This window comes from Dendrobates tinctorius, unplaced genomic scaffold, assembly GCF_039654945.1.
Source record: "Dendrobates tinctorius isolate UK_male_01 unplaced genomic scaffold, ASM3965494v1 ptg000005l, whole genome shotgun sequence".
In the NCBI taxonomy this organism is placed as follows: Eukaryota; Metazoa; Chordata; class Amphibia; order Anura; family Dendrobatidae; genus Dendrobates; species Dendrobates tinctorius.
In genome coordinates this window covers 36,252,530-36,274,030 of record NW_027361673.1, presented here as the reverse complement: position 1 = coordinate 36,274,030, position 21,501 = coordinate 36,252,530, and the positions used below count along the sequence as shown (strand labels likewise).

Here is a 21,501-nt window from a genome sequence, read left to right as displayed (position 1 = left end):
CACGGTCACTAATGCAGTCAATAATACTATTGATATGGAAAAGTATGTATATCAAAAGCGGCGGACAATTAAGAAGTAGGAAGATATGTGGGCGCCCTGGTTGGATACTCCTGTGTTGGCACCTTCTGCTTTAACATGGCTGAGAGTGCTGAGGATGTAATGTCCTCTTCCTCTCTGAAGAGACAATTTGCATAATTTACATATTTCCCAGAGGAGCATTGCGGCTTTAAGTCTCCTCATCTTGACATGCTTAGCATGTCATTCTCCGCAAGGAGAAAAATGATACTTCTTGGATATCGTTCAGACGCCTTTCTGACAGCCAAACCAGATCTCACACTCTGCATTGACGAGGGGCAGTACCCCAAAACACTGTCTGCAAATTGATATTCTGGCTTGGCTTTTATCCTAAGTCATGTAATAAGGCTCGTTAAAGGGTCGACATTGACTTTTAGGATTGCTACCTCCAAGAGGTGGCACTAGAGTTCTAGTCCTCTTCCTCTCTGAAGAGACAATTTGCATAATTAGCATATTTCCCAGAGGAGCATTGAGGCTTTAAGTCTCCTCATCTCGACATGCTTAGCATGTCATTCTCCGCAAGGAGAAATGATACTTCTTGGATATTACTTAATATATGGGACTTATCTATTAGCCGTCCTACTGACAACTTATCTGTTTATGGGTGCTAGATATTACATACCTACAACTGCACTATGCCTTAATGTACTTTTATGTAGGATTATATGTAACAATTTTACGTTTTTATATGCCTATATACAGATTAAGTTAATGGAATGCTCTGCCGACTGTCAATATCTATTAATATCTATAGCACCTTGTTAATCTATAGTTATGTCACCACGGGGCATTCTATACATTTCTTAATATTAATTGCCTGAAATTCACTTGTATATCTATTTTATATTACCTTTTAGTATACCGTGTCCAGGCTGTGCCACCTTTTCTCCTCATATGTGTTGTTCTCACCTGTTATATATTTTTAAAATATACCTCAGTGGTTCTGATTTTTTTATGTATCAAAATAAAATTTTTATATATTGAGATGGCTACTCGTAGTTCACACCTGTACACACCAGTTTTCTGAATTGGAAGTGCCAGTCAGTTTTTTGTACATTAGCTCTCAGACCGAGCACTCAGCCCTTCAGTCTGTGGCAGTTTTAATTGCAGCAGGATCCTGCCTACCCATAAATTCAGGTTTTAGCCTAAGAGAGGTATTCACACTAGACACGTAGGTTCCCAGCAAAACTGGAGATCGCCCTGTCGTTGGCTGCTTGGCATGCATGAAATGGCCAAATTATGTGCGAAGTACCCCCCATTTCTTCGTATTACCTAAAGCAGTAATGTTAATCATATTCATATTTACATGCTTAGCACTACAGAGTGCAACTTTGTTACTGAAAATACTTAGTTGGCTCTTGTTTCTATGATATCAAAGAGTTTTCCTTCTACTGCTACATATAATTAATGCACAAAAGTTTCAGTACTTAGAAACATTATTTTTGCTAATATTAGGATGTAGAATAATTTGTCCTGACAATTTTCTAATGTTTATTTAGCGAAAACTTAGCAACAACTTAAATAATTAAAACATGTCTAAACACTATTGCGTATTATAATAAGTTACAGAAATTGCACTAAAATTTGGTCTTCATTCAGTGACAACTTTTTTTTGCTTGACTCTTGTATTCCTGCATAAGATCATCTTACAATTGTCCAACAGTAATCCTGCAAGCATTGATGGATTCCATTTTCCTTAATATCATTTCTCCATAACCACAATATGTTGGTGAAATCTCTCACCATGCTGGTCGCTCACGGCTTCGCAGTTTGGTGGAAGGCAGCCTAGATGTGAATGTAAGAAATACATCTTTAAAAAACATGTTACAGCTGGGGTCGCGGCCAACTGCTAAAATGGGATGACGCATCTGAATAGAGCTCCATGTTGAACTCAGTTTACTAACCATAATGACGAAATTTGGGTAAGAATAGCATCCAAAGATACCTTATATTGAGAGAAGCTTATCGGAACACATTATGCCCAGGAAAAGGTGGAGAAGCTCCAAGGTTTGCCAGGCCCTTGTCACAAAATGGCACCAGCCCCTTAATACAACAGGAGAAGACGGAGACACTGCGGGAAGACACTAAAGGAAACAACACAGGAGGGGCCCGAACTCATGCTTACGCAGGTATCCACTCAGCTACTGTCGTACAAGCTTCCACTTTCTCTCTTACCAGCAAAATAGATGAGTTAAAAATAGACGTGGGCTGCTACGGCTCGATCTGCAAAATCTTCGGGAGCGGGTGAAGGGGGGTTGAGACCTTGGTATCAGCACTGGAGAATACGTCAGCTCCGGAGGCGGTCATCTCTTGAGAAAGCAGTCAATATGTGGTCCCAGAGGGCTGTGGACTTAGAAAATTGTCTCTGTCGTAATAAATTAACAATCCTAAGCTTTCCTGAATGTGCTGAGGGAGGAGATCCCTGTATATTTATGGAGAATTGAATTAAATCCACCTTTCCTGACACTAAACTATCATCAGCATTAGCAAGCATTGAGAGAGTCCAGAATCCCAGCCCGTCCTCCCCTGCCAGGATCACAGCCCAGACCCCCTCCTGGCACACTTACTTAGCAGCAGAGTTAGAAACACCATCTTGGAGGTCACACGCCCCAAAGACGAGATCATCTATAATAACGCAACCATTGCGGTTGTCACTGATTTTTCTGCAGCTCTGCAAAAAACAAGAGCTTAATTTATGAATGACAAAAAAACATTTCAGGGAGTTGCAAATGTATTATTCCATGGCATTTCCAGCCTGATTACAGGTGTTAGGTGATAAATCTTTATTCTTTCAGTCTCCTTCAGAAGCCAATGATTGGTTGAACTTGATCAAACGCACAAAACAATGCTAACATTCTGGATTAAAGGTGATGTTGACATTTTCTGGTGCTTATACTGCTGGGATGAAGAAAAAAAGACTGTTCCATCTACATGGAAAATAATTTTCTGAATATTAACCCCTCCGAAGGTGGTTTGCATGTTAATAACCGGGCCAATTTTTTACAATTCTCACCACTGTCCCTTTATGATGTAATAACTCTGGAACGCTTTCATGGATCCCGGTGTATGGAAAAACCTCTGTTGTAGAACAAAGAAATCTGAACATTGCCTACTAGCAGATTGCACTGCTGTAGCCTGGAACCAGAGAGAGCTCAGCCTTACTCTTTGGCAGATCCAAATCTTTAGCAAGGGAGTTCAGTTCATTTTGTGTTACAAGCTGTGGTTCAATTGAGGTAGCTGACAGAAAATCAGAGAAAGATGCTTCTCATGACACCAAGTGCCCTCTTATTACTCACTTGACTGAAAAGGTTTCTACTGCTTTCGGAACCAGCAGTTCATCTGTATGTGGTACTGGGCGTGTTGCAGATGGAAAATCGTAGTTACTTACCGTTAACGGTATTTCTCTGATCCCATGACGGCACCACAGAGAGAGGGGATCCGCCCCACGGGGACAGGAAACCTACCGATAAAAAGGCAGTACTTCTCTCCCGCATCAGTTGTTTTACAGAGCATTAATGGAACTTCAGCCTAATACCAACATAACACTTTAAGAAAAAGGAATTTCTATCATTATTAAACTGCGTAGAGGAGACACCACGTGACTTTCTGACTAAACTATATTTACAATAAGTGCGCACCCCACGCGTGTAGGGAGGGAATTTACGGGTGCCATCATGGGATCAGAGAAATACCGTTAACAGTAAGTAACTACAATTTTCTCCTTCCCCCATGACGGCACCACGGAGAGAATTGCAGAGACTATTTATTAGGGGGGGAACACTGCCTCCAGCACCCTTCTACCAAAGGTTAGATCTGAGGAGGTGGCTAGGTCCTACCGATAGCGGTTGAAGAAAGTTGAAGGAGAAGACCAAGTAGCGGCTCTACATATCTGCTCAATGGAGACGCCTGCTCTCTCTGCCCAGGAAGTTGACACCGCTCTTGTGGAATGGGCCATTATTCTGCCTGGGATGTCCGCGCCTTCTGACGAGTACGACAAGGTGATGGCATCCCTTATCCACCTCGCCAGCGTGCTCTTTGATGCCTTTCGCCCTTTCTTTGGCCCCTGGAAGCAGACAAAAAGAGACCTATCCTTCCTACACTCCCTGGTTGCCGCTAAGTATTCCATTAGGCAACTCCTGACATCTAATGTGTGCAAGTTCTCTTCTCCCTTGCTTTTGGGATTGGGGCAAAAGGAGGGGAGGGAGATTTCCTGAGTTCTGTGGAATCGGGACGCTACCTTCGACAGATAGGCTGGGTCTGTCCTAAGTACCATCCTGTCATCCAGAATCTGTGTGAATGGAGGAAAGGCTGACCGGGCCTGGATGTCGCTAATTCTACGGGCCAATGTGAGGGCTACAAGAGGGAGGTGTTGAGAGATATTAATTTTAGCGGTGCTTCCTGCAAAGGCTTAAAGGGGGGGGCTTAGTCAGGGCTGAGAGTACCAAGTTTAGATCCCAGGGAGGGGTGTTTAGGGAAGACACGGGCCTGGATCTACTGACTGCCTTAATGAACCTAGACACCCAACGATTCCCTGCCAAGTCACAGTTGTATAGGGACCCCAGGGCTGTCACTAGAACCTTTAGTGTGCAGGTAGCTAGGCCTTGCTCTAAGCCCCTTTGTAGGAAGTCTAAGATCTTTGATATGGGTATCCTTCCCCTTTAGACTAGCCTTTGATACTGAAAGGAACTTCCTCCAGACCCTCCCGTACTGTTTAGTGGTTATCGGCTTCCTGCTTCGTAGTAGGGTGGATACTAAATTTTGGGAGAAGCCTCTGTTGATTAATCGAGCCTTTTTAAATTCCAGGCCGTCATGTGTAGGTTCTCCACCTGAGGGTGCAGTACTGGGCCCTTGGAGAATAAGTTCGGGATATGCGGGAGGATCCAAGGATCGGAGATGGACATTCTCCTCAACCAAGAGAACCACGTCCTTCTTGGCCAGAAGGGGGCTATTAATATTACCCTTGCTTTGTCCTCCGGAATCTTCCTCAGAACTGATGGAATTAAGGCTATTTGCAGGAACGCATATGCAAGGGGAAAGTGCCAGGGGATCATAAGGGCGTCCAGGGCTATCGGGTCCCTGGATGGGTCTATGGAACAGAATGTTTTCACTTTCCGATTCGTCTTGTTGGCGAATAAGTCTATGTTGGGTTTCCCCCATAGCTTTGTGATATGATTGAAAACTTCCTGGTTCAGCTCCCATTCGCCCTGTCTTAGCTGTGTGCAACTTAAAAAGTCCGCCATCACATGGTCTGACCCTTTTATGTGTAATGCAGTCAGTGAGCCTAGGTTTCCCTCTGCAAAGTGGAAATTGACTTTGTCACGTCTATAAGGGTACGAGATCTCGTGCCCCCCTGATGATTTAAGTAAGCAACTACAGTGCTTGTTGTCCTTGAACACTCTTACGTGGTGGCCTCTGAGGGAGTTTAGAAAATATAAGAGGGCGCGCTTCACTGCTAATAGCTCCTTCATATTTGAGGAGGCTGTCTTTTCATTTTCTGGCCAGGCTCCTTGTGCTACCTGGTTGTCCCAGTGAGCCCCCCACCCCATGGGGGTTGCGTCTGTAGTAAGGATCTGAGAGACCGGTATCACCCAAGTAACCCCCCTGGATAGGTTGGATGGTTTCGTCTACCACTGTAGAGAGCGAGCTGTTACGGGTGAGATGTTTAACTGCCCTTCTAAATTCCTGTGAAGAGAAATTTCTGCCTCTAGTATCTCCCACTGGAGATCTCTTGTATGAGCTTGGGCCCACTGGACAGCTGGTAGGCAGGCTGTCATTGAGCCGAGCAAGGACATGGCCTTCCTGAGCGTCATTAGTGTCCGTGTTATTGCTCCTGTTGCTAGCTGTTCTATGTGTAGCCTTTTCCCTTCGGGGAGGCGGCACTCCTGCCTGATGGAATCTATGGTTATGCCCAAATATTCTTGCACTTGGCTTGGACTTAACCGATATTTCGGTAGGTTCAGCAGCCAACCTAGGTTGGACAAAGATTTCATAGTCTGGTTCAACTGGTCTCTGCAATGACCGGGGGAGTTGCCTACTAATAGGAAGTCGTCCAAGTATGGACTATTAGGAGGATGTCCTGTTCTCTCAAGTGTGCCATAACCTCAGATATGATTTTCGTGAATACTCTTGGGGCGATGGCCAGCCCGAATGGGAGGGCTTTGAATTGGTAATGCTTTATTTCTCCCCCTATTGTGACTGCTATTCTGAGAAACCGGCGGTAGTCCGTGTGTATGGGTACGTGATAGTACGCGTCTTTCAAGTCGAGTACCATCATGTAACAAGCTGGAAACAATATCTTTACTGCAGATTTTATTGTTTCCATCTTGAATGGGGGAATCACTAGGCATTTGTTAAACCTTTTTAGGTTCACTATCGTCCTGAACGTCCAATCTGGTTTCTTCCGCAAGAAGATAGGGGAATAGAAGCCTTCTCCTTTTTCTTGGTGGGCAACCTCCTGCAACACCGCTTTCTCCACCAGGGTCTGAATCTCTTGTTGTACTGCAACTTGCTCTTCTATCGACTGCCTCTGTGGGGTCACTACGAAAGAGGGTTTGGGTGAGGTGTGGAATTTTAGTTTTGAGACCTGTTTCTACAATGCTTAGGATCCAGGAACTGCTTGATATCTTTGCCCAGGTCGGGAAGAAGAGGCTCAATCTTCCCCCTACCTGGGAGACACCTTCATCGGGGTTGCTTCTTGTCTGCCGGTTTCCCAAACATGAACCCCTTCCCTTTGCCTCTTCTATCTTCCCACTTGTCCTGGGAGTTTTTAGGTGGCTTCCTTTGGATAAATTTCCTGCTCCGAAACCGTTTGAAGGGGAAATTGGGTGGGTTAAGGAAAGACTTCTTTTTATCGCCTGCTTTCTCAAGTATATCGTCCAGTGTAGGCCCGAAAAGGAATTCACCTTCAAGGGGATGGAGCACAACTTTGTTTTTGCTTGCAGGTCTCCTGTCCAGCACTTGAGCCATAGAGCCCTCTGTGCTGTATTCGAGAATGAGGCTGCCCTGGCTGTTAACCTGATTGAATCCGCGGATGCGTCCGCTAGAAATGCCGGTGCTTCTCTCATTAACGGGACGGAGTCCAGGATTGCTCCCCTTGGCGTTTTGTTCCTTAATTGGTCTCCCAGCTGGTCCAGCCACACCATCAGGGCTCTGGCTGTGCAAGTGGCAGCTATAGCGGGTTTTAGTCCACCTCAGGCTGCTTCCCAGGCTCCTTTTAGGAATGTATCCGCTTTTTTATCCATAGGGTTTTTCAGTGTCCCCATGTCCTCGAACGGCAGAGAAAATTTTTTCGAGGCTTTTGCTATGGCTCCATCCACTTTCGGTGCCTTGTCCCAAAACGAGCAGCTTGGCTCCTCAAAGGGGTATTTCCTTTTTGGTGCTAGGAGGCCTTTTTTCTCTGGCCTTTTCCACTCCCTCTGTATGAGCGCCTGGATTTTATCGTTCATGGGAGAAGACAGCCTCTTCTTCTGCTCCAACCCACTAAACATGGAATCCTGGATGGTTCTTTTAGGCCTGGTGTCTAATAGCCCCATAGTGGTTCTGATAGCCTTTATTAAGTTATCCGTCTCTTCTATAGTGAAGCAGCTGCGACCTCCATCCGCAGAGGACGAGGAGCCGGATGACGGGCTGTGTCTGATGAAGAAGATCCACTCTCCCTTTCACTAGGATCTGACTCGGGTTCCTTTCTTTTGGGTTTCTTATGCTTTTTCCCTGAAGGGTTTTGACGGTGTTCTCTACCTGGTGGGCAATTAGGGCTCTAAGGTCAGAAGCGAACCCTGGGGATTCCTTGCATATTGTATGTTCAATGCAGGACTGGCAGAGCCTTTTTTCCCATGCCGTGGGGAGCTCCTCCTTACAAAGTGGGCAAATCTTGTAGTTGGACTTCTGTGTGCACTTCTTCCCCTATAAGAGAAGGAGGACAGGCCCTAATTACAGCATATACGTTAACATAGTCCACTTACCCGCCAGACCGAAGGAGGATACCGAATCAGACGTGGGCCCCGGATCTGCACGCGGCTTGTACTTTGGGACCCCTGCCCCACCGGACTCCTTGCTGCGTTGGGACTCCGAACGGCTGCTACTGCTGTGTCGCTGTGACTGCTCCTTGGTCTCCTTCTTATGGTGCTGCTGCGGTGACTTCCGTGGCTGCTGCTAGTGTCCTGTGTCTGAGGACGCGTCCAACAGCTGCTGTTCTTCTGGCTCTGTGCTCATGGCTCCAGGTGACAGGCTGTGCTATACCCCTTGTGCGCTTTTAAGCCAAGTGAGGGGCAAGTTTCCAAAAAAACATTCCCCCCCCCCCCCAGTCGCACCCGGCCAGCTTTTTTGCGACGTGTGACGTCGCACTCTCCGCCCCGCGCACCACCGTCGCTCCCAGTGGTGCATTGCACGGGCAGCAGCGTCTCCCCCTGCCCTCCGACGCGTGTGACGTCTCCGCCCAGCGCACCACCGCCGGCTCCCAGTGGTGCATTGCGCGGGCAGCGGCGTCTCCCCCGGCCCCTGTGTGACGTCACGCACTCCACCCCGTGCACCGCCGCCGGCTCCCAGTGGTGCATTGCGTGGGCGGCAGCGTCTCCCCCGGTTGCCGGCGCGCATGGGGGATACCTGCGCCCGCTGGCGCTCTCCCACCCCGGTACCTGCTCCGGCCCAGGGCCGCTTCCGGCCGCCATGGAAGACGCCATCCTGAGGGAGGACGGATCTTCTTGCTGCCGCCTCTCCCCCCCCGCACACCCTGGAGGCCCGCTGACCCCAGCGGTGGTGCCTCGGGTAACCGCCCCAGCTGGGACAGGGGGCTCCCACTGCCATCCTCCAGACTGGTCGGCCCCAGCATCTGGTAAGTCTGTAGGTTCCCTATGGGGACAGGAAACCAACTGATGCGGGAGACAGGTACCGCCTTTTTATCAGTAGGTTTCCTGTCCCCGTGGGGCGGATCCCCTCTCTCCGTGGTGCCGTCATGGGGGAAGGAGAAAGTTTAGATACTGTAAAGTCCCTTTCTTTCTTGAAACTTCTTTCCTAATGGGGGGCACTATACAGAACAATTGGTGTGATCAGATGGCTCTCTCCAGATCATTGGAACTGCAAAAGGAATAGATTGCCTCTTCCCACGTAACCACTGGATAAGATGTGATGTACATCTATTGCAGCATGTGTGTAGCTCAACTCTTGTCCTGATCTCCTATTCTACAGGCAAAATACAAGTTGTAGGCTTTCCTTATCATGGTAGTCAAGTTTCGCCTTTGTGACGCAAAAGTCACTTTTCCACATATGTAGTAAAAAACTATCTGCTCTATTAACGCAAGAATGAAGAATATCTGTAAAAACATATAGAACCATGTCAATATGCTAAGAAACCAAGAAATCCTAAAAACTGTACACCTTAGGGTACCGTCACATTTAGCGATGCACCAGCGATCCCGACCACGATACGACCCGGTCAGGATCGCTGGTGCATCGCTAAATGGTCGCTAGTGAGCTGCCAAACAGGCAGATCTCACCAGCGATGCAGCAGCGGTCGCGGTCGTTACTTACCTGTCAGACGCGGCGATGAAGACGTCCTACCGCCCGCATCCACGCGTCGGCGCCAGCAGGAAGCGGCCGACGAGAAACGGCCCAGGACGTTCTCGCGCGATCAGCGATAGACAGCGGGAGAGCTGGTCGGAGGTAAGTATCACACATAGCGATATCGCTAGCAATATCGCTGCTGCGTCACAAAATCGGTGACGCTTAAGCGATATCGCTAGCGATCTCGCTTAGTGTGACGGGGCCTTTACACAGAGTATTCATAAAAGTAGGTGATGCAACTGTAAATAGGTTTACGTCACTGAAGCAGAGTTGGCGTTTTTTTGATCACCCTAAGATGACAGAATACTGAAGGCTCATATTCGTTTTCAGCAACAGTAAATTAGTTAAGTTAAACGGTTTTCGTGGCTGAACCAATTTAACCCTAGAACAGTAATTTGACAGGTCTGTTTACAACCAACACAAATGAGAAAGGTTTGTGTGAACAATGCACTCCACGAGTTAGATATACTATTCATTTCAATAAACTGATCACTAATTGAATATAAAATTGAAATTTAACAAATTCAGAGTAAAGAGGTAGTTTTTTTATTTTGTAAAGCAAAATTTCCTAGACAGTAATTGCCAAAAATGAACAGTAGCAGAATGGGGAAAAAAAGGGGTATTCTTAAAATACAAATTCATAGATGGTGCTCATGTACCACACAGATGATGTGCAGCAGGATTACTCTGCAATCCTACTGTGTGCACAATATAATAACATCTAGTAACAATAGTACGAGTCTGACTAGTAAAAAGAAGGATGTATTAAAAATGCAAAGGGTAGCACAGCTACATGCTATTTTATTATTGTTAATATTAAAATTGTGTTTTTTTATACAAATCAATTCAACACAATTGCTAAAAAGACAAATTATACATAACATTTCATAAAAATGCTAATCTTAATACAACCTAGACCTTTTCACGTCTTTGATTTCTCCAGAGTTTTTCCGCTTATTGGACATTGTGGCGATTGCAGTCTGCAGATAGGGGACAGCATCTGGGAGACAGTAATTGTTGGGAGGAGGTGGTGGTTCCTAGGAATGATATAAAATGAAAAAAATGAAGAAAATGAGGACGGGAAAAAAAAGGTAAAACTATAAACAGTGCAAAAATATTTATTGCTTAAAAAAAATAAAAATCTAATACTACTCATTTCTGAGTAGCAGGACAAAATGGTATAGGTGGTTATATAAAAACAAAATTTGTGCTATTGTTATTCCTCCTAGAAATGTATAAATAAACTGACAAGTAGACATTATGAGATTGGACAGCGGGAAATTGTTGATGCTCCGTTAACTCCACCCCACCAAATCCTGTTTTCACCCTCATGACCAGGCCAAATTTTACAATTCTGAACAATGTCACTTTCTGGAGGTAACAACTCTGGAACACTTCAATGGTTCCACTGATTCCGAGGTTATTTCATGACATATTGTACTTCATGATAAAAAAACAAACAAACAACAACAAAAAAACAGCAATTTGGCAAAAATTCTGAAAATCTAGCAATTTTTAAACTTTTAATTTCATGCCTTAAACCAGAGAGTTATGTCACACAAAATAGTTAATAAATAACATCTCCCGAATGCCTACTTTACATCAGCACAATTTTTAAAACATAAAAATATAGAAAGTTAGCTTCCATGGGGGTTAATGAACGTGGCTCCTTTTACAGTCCACTTGTTGATTCTTTGGAGGAAAGTCCGGTTTAAATATAACTTACAATCAAGCCCTTCTCCCCTAACAGCTATATTACAAAACACCATGTTCCTGCCAGGCCGTGAGTCACAAATTTTTTCTTGGTGGAAGCTGAAACATATTCGTATACTTAAACATTTGTGTTCCCCATTTAATATCTTACTTGACAGACAGGAATTTGTTCAAAAATTTGAACCTCCAGTTAGGGAGGTAATGTGATTAAACCAGATCTTCCACTTTGCAAAGCAGATCCTCCCAAGCGGTACTACTCTCAGGGCAACGAGTTTTGAAAATAAATGTCTAAATGACCCTTTGGGCAGGGAACAATCTAATTGATCTACTATGCTATAAATGCTCCACAAGATGATAAAAAATTGAAGTATATGTTACAATGGGAGGAGGATCTGGGGTTTGAACAGTCAATTGATGAATGGTATCGTAGCTGTGACACCCTATCGGAAGTTAGTCACCAGACTTCCTTTGTGGAGACCTCGTTAAAACTTTTGCAGAGAGTCTATTATGTACCGGAAAAAATTCAGAGCATTTTTCCTAATGTCTCGGGAGACTGTTTTAGGGGCTGTGGAATATCTGGTGACATGAAACATATTTGGTGGTCTTGTACGGTGGTTTCTGGGCTTTGGGAGAAGGTGAAGTGTCTGATAGCATGATAGTATGGTGGACCGGTTGTTCTGGAACCTTCTACCCTTTTACTCGGACCTAAGCCTTCCTGGCTTCCAAAAAGCCTTCAGAAGCTAGTAAACTATTATGTATGGCTACTAAAATCCATATTGCGGCAAAGTGGAAGTCGCCCTCACTGTCAATATCTATGGTGAAAGAGAAGATGAACGACATTATGTTATATGAAAGAATAGAAGCAACTAGAACCGACACGTGGGATTGTTTATTCAGGGTTTGGCATCCCTGGATGAAGCTTCACTCAGATACTCGACTGGATCAGGCACTGAGGCTCTCTCCGTAGCCAATTGAGAACTGATCACGGCCTGGGACGGGATTCATATATGATCCTACAATAGTGGGTTGCATAACTGCTTTAAACGCCCTGGATTGGTTATTGATGATACCATTATAGATTATTGGATATTGTATAATTAAATCCTATGTGCCTTTCCCTACCCCTGTCTATGTCCTGTCTCCCCTTATATTATTTGAAGTTTATTGAATGTATGTTAAATTGTTAGTTTACACTCCTTTGCATGGGAGTTCATAACTTGGATGTGGTTTAATAAGTTTCTAAAAAAAATTTATTGAAACTAAAAAATAGGAAGTTAGAAGAGTTAAAATTTGACCAGTGATTCAATTTCTCTTTTTCCAACAATTTTTTTTTTTTTAGAGACCACATCATATTTGAAGTATCTTTGAGGGGCCTATGTGACATAATATACCCAACAATTACACCATTCTAAAAACTACACAAATCAAGCTGCTCAAAACCACATTCAAGAAGTTTATTAACCCTTCAGGTGCTTCACAGGAATTTTTGCAATGTGGAAGAAAAAAAAAAATCAACATTTGACTTCTCACAAAAATTTTACTTTAGCCTCTCTTTATTTTCACAAGGGTAACAGAAGAAAATGGACCCAAAAATTTCTAAGTAGGTCGATACCCCCCCTTGATGTGCCTAAACAGTGGAAACCCCTAAAAGTGAACCTATTTTGGAAACTAGGCCCCTCAATAAATGTCTCCAATTTAACTTGAATCCAATTGTGCTTCACAGAAGTTCATAACGTTAAATTGTCAAAAGAAACAAAAAAATGAAAAAAAAAAAATCACGATTTTTCAACAAAAATTTTATCCTTTTATTTTAGCAAGGGTGACAGGAGAAAATGGATCCCAAAATTTCCCTAGTATACAGATATTCCATATGTGGGGGAAAACTACCATTTGGGGGCACGTCAGGGCTCAGAAACCACCATGGTTACTTACCGGTAGCCGTTTTTTCCAGAACCCATGACAGCACACCTGAGAGAGGGATCCGCCAGGACAGGAACCTATTGAGATATAAGGGGCGGTACCTCTCCCCCCGCTTCAGTTGATTACAGAGCATTGAGAGGACTTCTCGGTTAGTTACATGTTAATCCAACACCACATCACACAAACGCACCCTACTAATCGTGCACACCCATACGGTGAAAAGGGGAGGGGGGGGAATATATGGGTGCTGTCATGGGTTCTGGAAAAACCGGCTACCGGTAAGTAACCATGGTGGTTTTCCCTTCACCCATGACAGCACACCTGAGATTTTTGGAGACTTCGAAACACCTTAGGGAGGGTCCACCGCTTGCAGCACCCTTCTACCAAAGGTTAAGTCAGCAGAGGAGGATAGATTTAATCTATAGTGCTTAAAAAAGGTTGAAGGTGAGGCCCAGGTAGCGGCTTTACAAATTTGTTCAATCGATACCTCTGCTTTTTCGGCCCAGGCGGTCGCCACGGATCTGGTGGAATGAGCATTGATGCCGTCAGGAATCGGGATACCACTAGCTGTGTAGGCTACACTAATGGCCTCCCTAATCCATCTAGCAATAGTCCCTTTTGAAACCCCATAGCCTTTCCTGGCACCCTGAAAAGCTACGAATAGGGACTGGGACCTCCTCCACTGGCTAGTCATAGATATGTATTCTACAAGAGCTCTCTTAACATCTAGATTATGGAACTTTTCCTCCCCCAGATTTTTTGGGTTCTCGCAGAAAGATGGAAGGACAATTTCCTGGCCCCGATGGAAATCTGATGCTACTTTGGGCAAATAAGCGGGGTCTGTTCTTAACACTACCCTATCCTGAAAGACTTGCGTATAAGGTGGATTTACTGAGAGAGCCTGTAAATCGCTTATCCTGCGGGCTGACGTGAGGGCCACTAACAGGATTGTTTTTAGGGTCAGAAACTTTAGGGGTAGCTGATGTAATGGCTCATAGGGATCTTTTGTAAGGGCCTCTAGCACTAGGTTTAAATCCCAGGGGGCTATCCGGGGTATTGGGATAGGCCTAGCTCTATGGCAGGATTTAATAAATATGGCTACCCATCTATTTGATGCCAATTTGCAGTTGTAGAGCGCCCCTAGTGCAGACACCTGAACTTTAAGTGTGTTCACTGCTAACCCCATCTGCAACCACGATTGTAAGAACTCCAGGATGGCATTAATCGGGGGATCTTTCCCTAACGGCCTACCTAAGAACTGCAGGAACTTATTCCATGTTCTGCCGTAGATGTTAGTCGTCACTGGTTTCCTACTCTTTAGCAGGGTGGCCACCAACCCGGGGGAGAACCCTCTATCCGTTAAAAGCGACCTTCCAAATTCCATGCCGTCAGATGGAATCCTTTGACCTGAGCGTGGAATATTGGACCTTGAGCTAGTAGGTCCGGGATTTCTGGTAGAACCCATGGATCGGAGAGGGAAATCCTTCGTAGTAGCACAAACCAGGGACTTTTTGCCCAAAATGGAGCTATTAGAATCACCCTGGCCTGATCGTTTCTGATTTTCCTGACAACTGTTGGGATCAGAGCCACTGGGGGGGAACGCATAAGCTAGTCTGAAGTTCCACTGGATGTGCAACGAGTCCACTGCCCATGGATTTTCTCTCGGGTTTAGAGAGCAGAACCTTTCTGTTTGCCTGTTGTGTTTGTTCGCAAAGAGGTCTATCACCGGTTTCCCCCAAAGCGGAGTTATTTTCTGAAAAATGGACCGGTTTAGCGCCCATTCCCCCTGCTTCAGGGTATTGCGACTCAAGAAGTCTGCCTCTATGTTTTCTGCCCCTTTTATATGTAAGGCTGTCAAGGAGTGTAGGTGTTCTTCTGCTCTGCTCAGAAAGTCTGTCGCCGCTTCCATTAACGAGTGTGATCTTGTCCCTCCTTGGTGGTTGATGTATGCCACTACTACCTTGTTGTCTGACATGATGCGTACGTTTTGACCCTGGAGTAGCGGAATGAAGTGACTTAGGGCCTTGCTCACTGCCCACAGTTCTCTCAGGTTGGAGGAAGCTTCCCTTTCTTGACGCGTCCAGGAACCCTGACCTATGATGCCCCTTAGGTGTGCCCCCCACCCCGAGGAGCTTGTATCTGTTAAGATTATATCTGACGTCTGTCTGTCCCACGATATTTCCAAGGTCAGATTTTTCTTGTCCAGCCACCAATTGAGAGAGTCTCTGGTTTTTAAGGAAAGCTTCAGCTTTCCTTCTAAACGCCCTCTTAGCGATCTTTGTGCTGTTAGTATCTCCCACTGGAGTTGCCGGGTGTGAAACTGAGCCCACCTGACCGCCGGAATACAGGATGTTAGGGTACCTAGCAGGGACATTGCTCTTCTTAAGGTCATACGTGGTTGGTTTTGGCCCGTGAAGGCCAGATTCTGCACCTTTTCTATTTTGGACTCTGGGAGCAGACACTGTTGCTTTTCTGAGTCTAGTACGAATCCTAAGAAGGTCTGTTGGTTTAGGGGTTGCAATTTTGATTTTTTGAAATTGACTATCCACCCTAATTCCTGCAAGGTGTTGATCACCTGGGTCAACTGCTCTGTACAGTGGTCCTCTGAGCTGCCTACTATGAGAAAATCATCCAGGTATGGTATTATGACCGTGTCGTGAATCCGGAGAAAGGCAGTCACTTCCGCTATGACTTTGGTGAAAACTCTCGGGGCTATAGATATGCCAAACGGAAGAGCCCTGAATTGAAAGTGCCTTAGCGTGCCTTGAATATAAAGTGCTACCCTCAAGTATTTCTGGAAATCTGGGTGGATAGGGATGTGATAATACGCATCCTTTAAATCGACCACGGCCATGAAGCAATCTTGGTGTAGCAGCTTCACCGCCGTAGTTACTGATTCCATCTTGAAGGTCGAGTTCCTTATGCATAGATTGAGCCGTTTGAGATTTATGATTGTCTTCAAGGTTTGATCGGGTTTTTTTTATCAGAAAAAGGGGTGAATAAAACCCCTTCCCTTCCTGTAGGCGTGGTACCTCGGAGAGTACCCGCTTGTCTATCAGGCTCAGGATCTCTGTTTCTAAGGCCACCTGCTCTTCGGTCACCTTCCTGATGGGTGTGATGACGACTACGGATTTTGGCTGACGGATGAAGGGAATTTTCAGGCCTTGTGTTAGGATGGTTAGGATCCGGGCGTTGGAGGAGATCTTCTCCCAGGTTTGGAAAAAGAGTGCCAATCCCCCCCCCCCACTGGAACACTGGCGTCACTGTGGCGACTTTCTTGAGGTGGAGGTACCTCCACCAAACATAAATCCCGATTCTTTTTTTCTTTTATCCTCCCATCTTCTCCTGTCAGCGGGAGGGCGCCCCCTATTGAATCTTCCCCTCCAAAAGGGCTGTCTCCTCTGATCCATAGGAAATCTGGGGAAGCCTTTTTTCTTATCGCCTGCTTTCTCCAGTATATCGTCCAAGTTCTTGCCGAACAAGAATCGACCGTCGCAGGGGAGAGAACATAATTTGGCCTTGGACTGAAGGTCACCCGGACAGCCCTTAAGCCATAACGCGCGTCTAGCAGCATTTGATAGTGACGCTGCCCTGGCTGTCATCCGCATAGAGTCCGCCGAGGTATCGGCCAAAAAATCTGCTGCCCCGTGCAAGAGATACATCTCCGATAAGATTTTCTCCCTTGGGACCCTTGAAGCCAGCTTTTCTTCTAACTGCTGCAGCCAGATCATGAGGGAGCGTGCCGTACAAGTACCCGCTATTGTCGGCTTTAGTCCTCCTGCTGTCGCTTCCCATGCGTGCCTCAAATATGAGTCCGCCTTTTTGTCTAGTGGGTCTCTAAGAACCCCTGCGTCTTCCAGGGGCAGGGCCGACCTTTTGGAGGATCTGGACACCGCTGCATCTATTTTGGGGATTTTGTCCCATATCTCTGCATCCTTATGCTCGAAGGGATATCGTCTCTTGGAAGTGGATGGAAGGGACCCCGATTTTTCGGGCTTTTTCCACTCTTTCTCAATAAGTGCCTGGATCTTCTCGTTTACCGGAAAGGTCCGTTTTTTCCTCTCCTGAAGCCCCCCAAACATAACATCCTCTAGGGTTTTAGCCGCCTTCTCTTCCTGTAGGCCCATTGTAGCTCTGATGGCCTTTAGGAGGGCGTCTGTGTCTTCTACAGGGAAACATGGTTTACCCCCCATGTCGCTGTCTGAGGAGTCAGAGGAGGATGATTTTTCCGCCTGAGATGACATTGACGCGGAATCCGAGGGGGAACTAGCCTTCCATTTCTGACCTTAGGGCAGATATCAGATTGGCTGCGAAACTAGGCGCTTCCTCCGCCATAGTCCGCTGAATGCACGCAGCGCAGAGATCTTTTTGCCAATCTCTTGCTAGGGGAGATTTACATATAGCACAATCCCTATTGTTCTTCTTGCTTCCCGCTTTCCTAGGCCTTTCCTACAGGGTGAAGCATACAACAGAAGCCCTATTAACATAAATGCTAACATTCACGAAGGTCACTCACCACCCGAAATCAAGGGTACCGGACTCGGAGGCTGCGTCGGGGCACGTGACCTGCGTTCTTTGGATCTTGATGAATCCCCCGACCTGCGGCTGGGGCAACTGCTGCTGGAATGGCTTCCATGCTTTCTGCCAGAGGGCTGAGAGGGAGGCAGGGACGCTGAACGTTCCTGCTCTGACTCTATGTTGCACCGCCGTCTGCTGCCGCCTTCCTCTTTAAATACCGCGCCTCCGCTCCGGTGAGCGTCTCTCCCCTCCCCCCTGCGACCGCCGGCCGCCGCTTCAGAAAGCCGGCGTCGCACCCGGCGCCATTAAACCGTCGCCCTTCTCTGACGTCAGCCGGCGCACCCAGCATGCAATGCGCCGCTGACGTCAGCGGCCGGAAGAAGCCAGCGTCTCTCCCCTGCTATGGGGATCGAGATGCGGCGTGCGCGAGGGGAGGGCGGCGTGGTGGGGGCTTCCCGCAGACTCCAGGGATCCCACCGCCCGCACGAACCCGGAACCCCGGAGGGCCCGGGGACTGCGCATCCAGCACCCAACGGCCGTCGCTGCAGGTGAGACACCTGTACTTCCTGCGCCGGGACGAGGCTGGGTCCATTTTCTTCGCCCATGACAGGCACCGCCAACTGTGGGGTTCCTTCCAGGACAGGAACCCAACTGAAGCGGGGGAGAGGTGCCGCCCCTTATGTCTCAGTAGGTTCCTGTCCTGGCGGGGCGGATCCCTCTTCTCAGGTGGTGCTCTCATGGGTGAAGGGAAAAACTACTTTTGAGGCACTGTGCAAAGCTCAGAGGGGGAAGAAGCTATATTGGATTTCAGATTTTGCTGGAATTGCTTGAAGGTGCCATGTCACATTGCCAGAGCCCCTGAGGTGTAAGAACAGCAGAAAATCCCCATATGTGACATCATTTTACAAACTACACCCCCCCCAGGGAATTCATCTAGGGGGTGCAGTGAGCATGTTGACACCACGTGTGCCTAACAGAATTTTATACCATTTGGCAGTTAAGAATAATTACATTTTTACCACTAAAATATGGTTTTCGACCCAAATTTTTATAAATAGCTAATAGGAAAAAATGGATGGACGCAAGTTTAAAAATTTCTCCCAAGTGCGCCAATACCCTACATATAATCGGGAAATACTTTCTAGGCACAATGTAAAACTCAGAAGGGAAGGAGCGCCATATTATAGTTCCGATTTTACTGTTATGACGTGCGGGTGCTATGACCCACTGGGAGAGCGCCTGAGGAGCCAAAACAGCAGAACCTCTCAATCGTGACCCCATTTTACACACTACATCTCTCAATTCATCCAAGGATGCAGTGATCATATCAACACCACGGGTGTCATAAAAGTTGTATACCACTGGGCAGCGAAAAAAAAAATAATTACATTTTTAACCACCAAAATTTAGTTTTAGCCCCAGATTTTACATTTTCACATGCTGAAATGGGGAAAAATGGCACAAAGTTGTCCCACAACAATTTCTGCGGAATGTAGAAATACCCCACATCTGGCTATATAATACTACTGCTTAGCCATATGGCGAGATTCGGGAGTGACAGAGTGCTATTTGCCTTCTGGAGCGAAGATTTGTGACCCCATTTTGGAAATTATACCCCTTTGGGAGTTTATCTATAGGTGTAGGGATGATTTTGACTCCATAGGCGTTAGCAATATCCACTGCTTGTTTCTGGATGAATAAAAATTGCAAACTGCCATTGTAGTGACCAGAATGTTGTAGTCACCAGTACGTGGTAGTGCTCTTATGGAAACACGCACCCGTAAATTAGGTAGACTACCTACCAAACATGTGGACGATAAATGTGGCTTAGGCACACTATGGGGCATTTGAGAACGCAGACTTAGCTGAATTTTATTGGGGGGGGGGGGGGGGGGGGTTTTGGGCGAGGAGCCATTTTGCTTTTCCAGAGCCTTTGTGCCATCAGTATCATGGAAGTCCCCTTTATTTCCATTGACAGATGACTGATTTGAGTGGGACTTGTTTTTTTTGTGGATTTGAATCTTTTGTTAAAAGCATTTTATGTAACATTTGGGATCCCATTTATCTTGTGCTCTACATTGAGCATTTATATCGGGATTTCGCTCTAAATCTGAGTGACGTGATTCAGATGAAATCCCTGAAGAATCCATTCACTATAATGAGGCAGCAGAATCACTCTGGACTACATCTGGCCTCTGTTCAGCGGTGTCCTTTTCAGAAGTGCACAAAACTGTGGCACATGGCACTTTTATGCACGCATAAAAAGAAGGACATCGCAGGATCACAAGTCAGACTCTGTCCACAGTGCCTCCATCTACCTCATTATGGGGAATCTTCCGCTGGTAGCTCGCGTTATGCCGCGGTGTAACGCAATCCGTTAAACAGACTGCATAACGCAGTATGGGCACAGCCTAACATCCCATCGACTAGTCAAAGGCCTTTTTAGCATACAAAAAGTGGAGCTTAAACATTGATTAAGTGAATAACATTAGGTTCCCTGGTTAGGCAGGGAATTCAGGAACACAAATGTGAATGCTGCTGGGTTGGCGGGTGTGGGGCACCTAAATGGTACACATTGATGTAGATGAATGTTTTTTCATTTCTGGATTTAACCAAGTAATTTACATTTTTTTGTAATTTACATTTTTTTTTACATGCATAGCGACAGTGAAAATCATGTATTCATTAATCACAGTGTGCCAGTGCGCAATAATAAAATATAAATCTATACATACACACAGTTGTCACGTTTTTTTCCAAACACTCTGAGGAGGAATACTTGAGGGACACCATAGAACACAGTTCCAACAAACTTTGAGTTAGGAATTATTTTCAGAATAACCCCAGAGTCAACAAACCTTCATTAGGTAGTCTGCAATATACTCTGGCTTTAAACAGTTCACCCCTTGTACGGCAGCTTCAGATATATTGACTTTAGCATCTTCAGGTTTCAGCTTACTAAAATCTGCAAACAAGTGCGTTGCTTCCTTAAACAAAGAGGGAGAATAGCCGGCAAATACCTAGAAATACATCAAAAGAAGGAGCATAAAGATTTTTAGAAGACTATAAAAAGAAGAGAGATATTCAGACAAGTGTGAAAAAATAAATAAATCAATCATGTACCAATTGGTACATCAGTTGCCGGGAGCACATTTACTATACCAGGGATCTGAATATGAACTATGTGTAGTGGCAGAAAAAGGCAATGATAGTAGCCACTGTCACTCTCAAGGACGCTGGTTAATCATATACAGGACAATTCAGTACTTGGGTAGCTGCTTAAGTGTGAAGACAATTCAGTACTTATTTCGCCAGATTCCAGGTGAGAAAACCTTTAAAAAAGGAGATTTTTGTGTACTCACCGTAAAATCTCTCTCTTAGCCTTTAATTGGGGGACACAGAACCGTGGGTGTTATGCTGCTGTCCACTAGGAGGCGACACTATGCATAATCTGAAAAAGATTAACTTTGGCTCCTCCTCTGCAGTATACACCCCTGGACGGCGTCAGCCTTCTCCAGTTTTGTGCAAAAGCATTAGGAGGAATATACCAGAACCATGCCTGTAAAAAAAGGCTACTATAAACAGGCTCAAACAACAATATGAGAACCCAACCGTAACAACGGCCCGCAAGGGCAACAGGGTGGGAGCTGTGTCCCCCAATTAAAGGCTAAGAGAAAGAGATTTTACGGTGAGTACACAAAAATCTCCTTTACTCTG

At 45.8% G+C, this 21,501-nt stretch overlaps 1 protein-coding gene and 1 long non-coding RNA gene across 3 annotated transcripts in view; both read right to left on the bottom strand.

Moving 5' to 3' along the window:
* Positions 1 to 1,552: 1,552 nt before the first annotated feature.
* On the bottom strand, positions 1,553 to 8,354 carry LOC141084677 (uncharacterized). The gene is made up of 2 exons (XR_012231081.1): positions 2,021 to 8,354; positions 1,553 to 1,860 (listed from the first exon to the last, which is right to left on the bottom strand). It is a non-coding gene; the product is annotated as an uncharacterized lncRNA (long non-coding RNA).
* A 1,802-nt stretch (positions 8,355 to 10,156) lies between these two features.
* TOPBP1 (DNA topoisomerase II binding protein 1) overlaps positions 10,157 to 21,501 on the bottom strand; it is a 165,259-nt gene continuing 153,914 nt past the window's right edge. For both annotated transcript variants that reach the window (XM_073569494.1, XM_073569500.1), the window contains exons 27-28: positions 20,643 to 20,804; positions 10,157 to 10,670 (exon numbers count right to left, since the gene is read on the bottom strand). In XM_073569494.1, the coding sequence (XP_073425595.1) occupies positions 10,536 to 10,670; positions 20,643 to 20,804 (297 nt within the window). In that variant the 3' untranslated portion in view covers positions 10,157 to 10,535. The remainder of the gene's footprint in view (positions 10,671 to 20,642; positions 20,805 to 21,501) is intronic.